A 4,428-nucleotide genomic window follows, 5' to 3' on the forward strand; every position below is an offset into this window, starting at 1 on the left:
CCCGCCCTCGCGCTCGGTCCTGAGCTCGCTTCCCGCGAGGCGAGGCCCCCTCCGCGTGCCGCCTGCTCTGCGGGTGCGTGACGCTTGTCTGGTGTCGCTGCAGGGCACGGACTGTGGGTGCAGCGGTACCAGGAGAAGAAGGCGCTGTTCCACGTCCCCGAGCCCGACGGCAGCTCGCTGTCCCCAGTCACCGCGGCCGTGTACTTGTTCCTGACGATGATAATAGTCCTGCAGGTAACCGGCCCCGCGGTGCCCGCCTCTTCTCTCGCGGGAACTCGACACCGGTGCCCGTAGGGTGCTGTCCTCCCTCTGCTGTCCCCCTCCACCCGACTTGTCCCGAGAGGCTTTTCCTGGGCGGCTTTCACGCCCACGCTCTCCTTTGCTTCGGACGCTGAGGCCGAGGGGTTGGTTTCGATCATTCTTATTATCTTGTTGTGTTTTTCCACATAATTCCTTCTAAAAAAAAAAAAAATACATTTTGGAAAAATGTTAAGATTTACAGACAAGTTGCAGAACCATAGCGCAGTGCGTCCCCCACCGGGTGTCCCTGACCCACTGTCCCCAAAGTCCGCTGCGAGAATGAAGCCCTGAACTTGGCCGTGAGCTGAGTCCAGATGCGCAGGCCTCACCGGGCTTCCGCGCCTGCACGCTCTGTCCAAGGACACCAGCTTGCGTTCAGTGGCCTTGTTTTTATTGTGACTGTTTTCATTACTTTTATTCCTACTTTCGTTAACTCACGTGCCTCTTCAGTGCATCCCAGTCAGCAGCCGAGAACCTGTGGAGAAGGGACACTGAGTGTCACCGCCAGCGTCCCTGGGAACAGTGGCCACGGGACATTTGCTTGGCCCCTGCCTGGTGGGGGGGGAGCACTGTTCTCTCGTCACACGAGCTTCTTACGGCGGGAACCAGCCTCGTCTGACGTTACGGATTAGCGGGATTTGCTTTTGTTGAAACTCAGTGTGGTAATTTACTCCCCAGTTCTCATAAGGTGTTGGATTGAAACTGTTATGGTAACTCATTGATGTTTCCAGTTAGTCAGGAATTCATTTGTTATTTTATAAATTAGTTTTTTTCCCTGTAACGCTTTTTTCCGAGTTTTGTTGATGTAATTGACGCGTCAGGTGGTGTGAGTTCCAGGTGTGCAACACGATGGTGCGATACTGTGCTGTGACATGACCGCCACGCGTGGTCACCCTTTTCTTGTGCCGAGGACCTTTAAGACCTGCCGTCTTAGCAACTTCCACACGCACAGTGCGGCGTTGTTACCTGCAGTCACCCTGTGGCACCCCACGCCCCCGGACCGAGTCCCCTCAGGACCGGAGGCGCGTAGCTTTGACCCGTCACCCTACGCCCGCCCCTCTGCCTCTGGAACCGCGACGCCGTCCGGATCTGAGTCCGGTTGGTTTGGACTCCATGTTGTGAGTGGGACCACACGGCGTCTGCTTTTCTGGCCCGACCGACTTCCCTTAGTCGTCGTCATGGCTGCCGACCGCGTTCAAGCCCTGAGTCACACTGTCACTTGTGTCACGGTGACACCCTCGACTGTCCAGGGGCCCGGTCGGTCTCCATCACAACCCGAACCTACGAACGTCACCCCCAGAAGAGGGGCATTAAACCGGGGCTTGACCAGCTGTGACCTGCTCGGAGCCACCGCCTCTTTGCTCTGTGTCGCACACCACGGAACTCCGCCGGCACCGACCGCCCCGGACGCCCCTGGACCGTGGGCTGTGTCCGCGGGCCGGGCGGCTCCCGTCGCTGGGATCGCCTGGGGGCCGAGGGCCACTGCGGCACGAGGCGACGTGCTGACCGTGCGTGTGCTGTCTCTGTGCTCTGTCCTCTCCCGGCTTCTCTGAAGCAGAGCTTAGTGACACGAAGGTGCTCGCTGCTGCCCCAGGGCGCTCCGCACTGTCCCCGCGGGCTGTCCTAGCTTAAGGTCCCTGCCACTATCCTAACACTCCCCCAGTTCCGACCCGTTTAAGCTCTGGAAGGTGCAGTACAGGCCCTGCCTCCTGTGCTGTGTCGCTTGTCATTCGAACGGAGGGGCGCGGCCCCGAGCCCGCGCCCTCACTGCCGCTCACGCTGTGTCCTGGCGTCTTCCAGGTTTTGATCCCGATCTCCCTGTACGTGTCCATCGAGATCGTCAAGGTGTGCCAGGTGTACCTCATCCACCAGGACGTGGAGCTGCATGACGCCGAGACGGGCTCCCAGCTGCAGTGCCGCGCGCTCAACATCACCGAGGACTTGGGCCAGATCCAGTACATCTTCTCGGACAAGACCGGCACCCTCACCGAGAACAAGATGGTCTTCCGGCGCTGCGTCGTGTCGGGCGTGGAGTATTCTCACGACGCCAACGGTGAGTCCGGGTGGGGGCGGTCAGGGTCTGCTCTGTGGCCAGGACACGCCCGCCCCCCCCAATAACGGCATCCGAGACGGACAGGAGGCAGACAGCACAGGGCGTCCGCGTGGAGCCGATCCTTAGGGGGACTCAGTGGGAAGGGTCGGCTGGATGTGATCATGTGAGTTTTATAAAACCGGGAACCAAGATTAAAGCCACCCCACTCAACAGAGGGCTCAGGGACGTCCCCCTCGTTTTATGCCGTGTGTGCCATCGAAGCGAGCACGCAGTGACGGTGTCCCCTCCTGCCCTCGCCATCTCCTCTGTGATGCTTCCGCTCGGGAAAGAAAAGCCCACGGCTACGAGCTGTGAAGGACTCGGACCCGGCCGGCCAGGTTGGTCTCCGAGAGCGAGACCGGAAGCTCCGTGGGCAGGACCCCGGCTGAGACCACAGATTTTGACAGCTGTCACTCACCATAGAACGCAAGGGCCTCGTCGCCCCCGGAGGCCCCGGGGAGCCATCTGGCGAGGACGGAGGCAGGAGGCACCTTCCGAGGTCACTCCACAGCCTGGCCTCTCGCAGCCTCTCAAGGATGCTGAGCCCACACGTACCTGACTTGGCCCTGGAGACCATGGCCCTCTGTGACCTCGCATCCTGGTGACACTGTGCCCAGGGCCCGGTGTCCCCTGCTCCTGCCCTCACCCCCAAGGGACGTCAGGGCACCGCTGAGGACACCTGGTCAGATGGCTGCACGGTCGCAGGCCGCTGGCACAGCAGCAATGGCCCGAGGGACGCTGACCCCTGGCTCCTAACACAGGACGAGGAGTGGACGGTCCCGTGTCCAGGCTTCGCTCTTCCTTGCTGGCCACTTGCCACCAAACCGGGGCTGATGCCAGCCAGTGGCGAGGGGGACGTGGAGGGGGCTTCTCTCCTGAATGGGGCTCTTGGCGCTGGTGTCACTCGGCCTGTGACATTGACAAGTGGCTTCCCTTCCTGATCTCTGTTTTTCTCACCAATAAAGAAAGATGCGGGATGGGAGGCCGGGCCCAGATGAGGAGCCCATCCGGGAAGGTGGCAGACGCTCAGGTGGCCTCGCCCAGGTGGCCTCGCCGTCAGGGAAGGTGGCAGACGCTCCGAAGCCTCCCGGTGACGCGTCCCCCACGTCCCTCTCCCCACAGCACAGCGTCTGGCCCGGCACCAAGAGGCCGACTCGGAGGAGGAGGAGGCGGTGTCCAGGGGCGGCTCGCTGTCCCAGCGCGGCAGCCTGGGGAGCCACCAGAGCCACCAGAGCGTCCGCGTCACGCACCGCAGCCCCAGCGCGCGGTCGCACCGGCCCACGGGCAGCCGGGCCGAGGCCAGGTGGGCCAGCGTGCTGTCCAGGCGCACGGCCTTCAGCAGCCCCATGGTGAGTCCTCCGAGGATGGCGGCCGCCCCGTGCCAGCACCGGCCACCCGTCCTGCCCTCTGTCACCCGCCCGTCGGAAGGGTCTGTGTTTAGCAACACACACGCGCTGCTGCTGGGGTCGGGCTCAGCTCAGTCTGCACAAGGTGTTGCAGCCAACACCGCCGTGTGTCTCCCAAAACGCTGACGGCCCCGCTGCCACGGCTTCTAAGGCTGCGGACTGGCGGGTGGGTGACAGAGAGGAAGTCCGTCCTGCCAGACGAAAGAAGGAAACATCAGAGCGAGATGGCAGCGGGGGAAATGTCAGGCCACATGGGAGAAACAGCAGTTTGAATTCGACGAGCCCAGCCCCGGAGGCACACGCTCTCCCGCGCGGCGTCAGTGCCCACGCGTTCCGGAAGCCAGCGACAGCTCCCGAAAGGGCCTTTTTCTTCTAAGATGTCCTGAGCACAGAGAGGGGCATCTGTTTGGCTCCCGCTGTGGTGGCCTCGTTCCTTTCTGCCCTTTGAGACTCAGAGAGGCTGCCACTTCAACAGAGGTGACGGCGGACCGCGCGGGCCTTGCCTGGCGGGTTTAAATGGAGCGCCTGGCGGGGGCGGGGCCTCGCACCTGGCGGGGACACTGTGTCAGAGCTGGTCTCCGTGACGCCGATCCAGATCCAGCGGTACGAGGCGAGAATATTCGGCACAGT

At 62.4% G+C, this 4,428-nt stretch overlaps 1 protein-coding gene across 1 annotated transcript in view; it reads left to right on the plus strand.

The window, feature by feature from the left end:
- The window catches only part of ATP10A (ATPase phospholipid transporting 10A (putative)), an 82,879-nt gene that overhangs the window by 41,662 nt on the left and 36,789 nt on the right, over nucleotides 1–4,428 (plus strand). Inside the window, exons 6-8 of the mRNA XM_015585696.1 lie at nucleotides 104–234; nucleotides 2,101–2,353; nucleotides 3,515–3,741. Coding sequence (XP_015441182.1) covers nucleotides 104–234; nucleotides 2,101–2,353; nucleotides 3,515–3,741 — 611 coding nt within the window. The remainder of the gene's footprint in view (nucleotides 1–103; nucleotides 235–2,100; nucleotides 2,354–3,514; nucleotides 3,742–4,428) is intronic.

The sequence above is a fragment of the Pteropus alecto genome, unplaced genomic scaffold, assembly GCF_000325575.1.
Source record: "Pteropus alecto unplaced genomic scaffold, ASM32557v1 scaffold102, whole genome shotgun sequence".
Taxonomy (NCBI): Eukaryota; Metazoa; Chordata; class Mammalia; order Chiroptera; family Pteropodidae; genus Pteropus; species Pteropus alecto.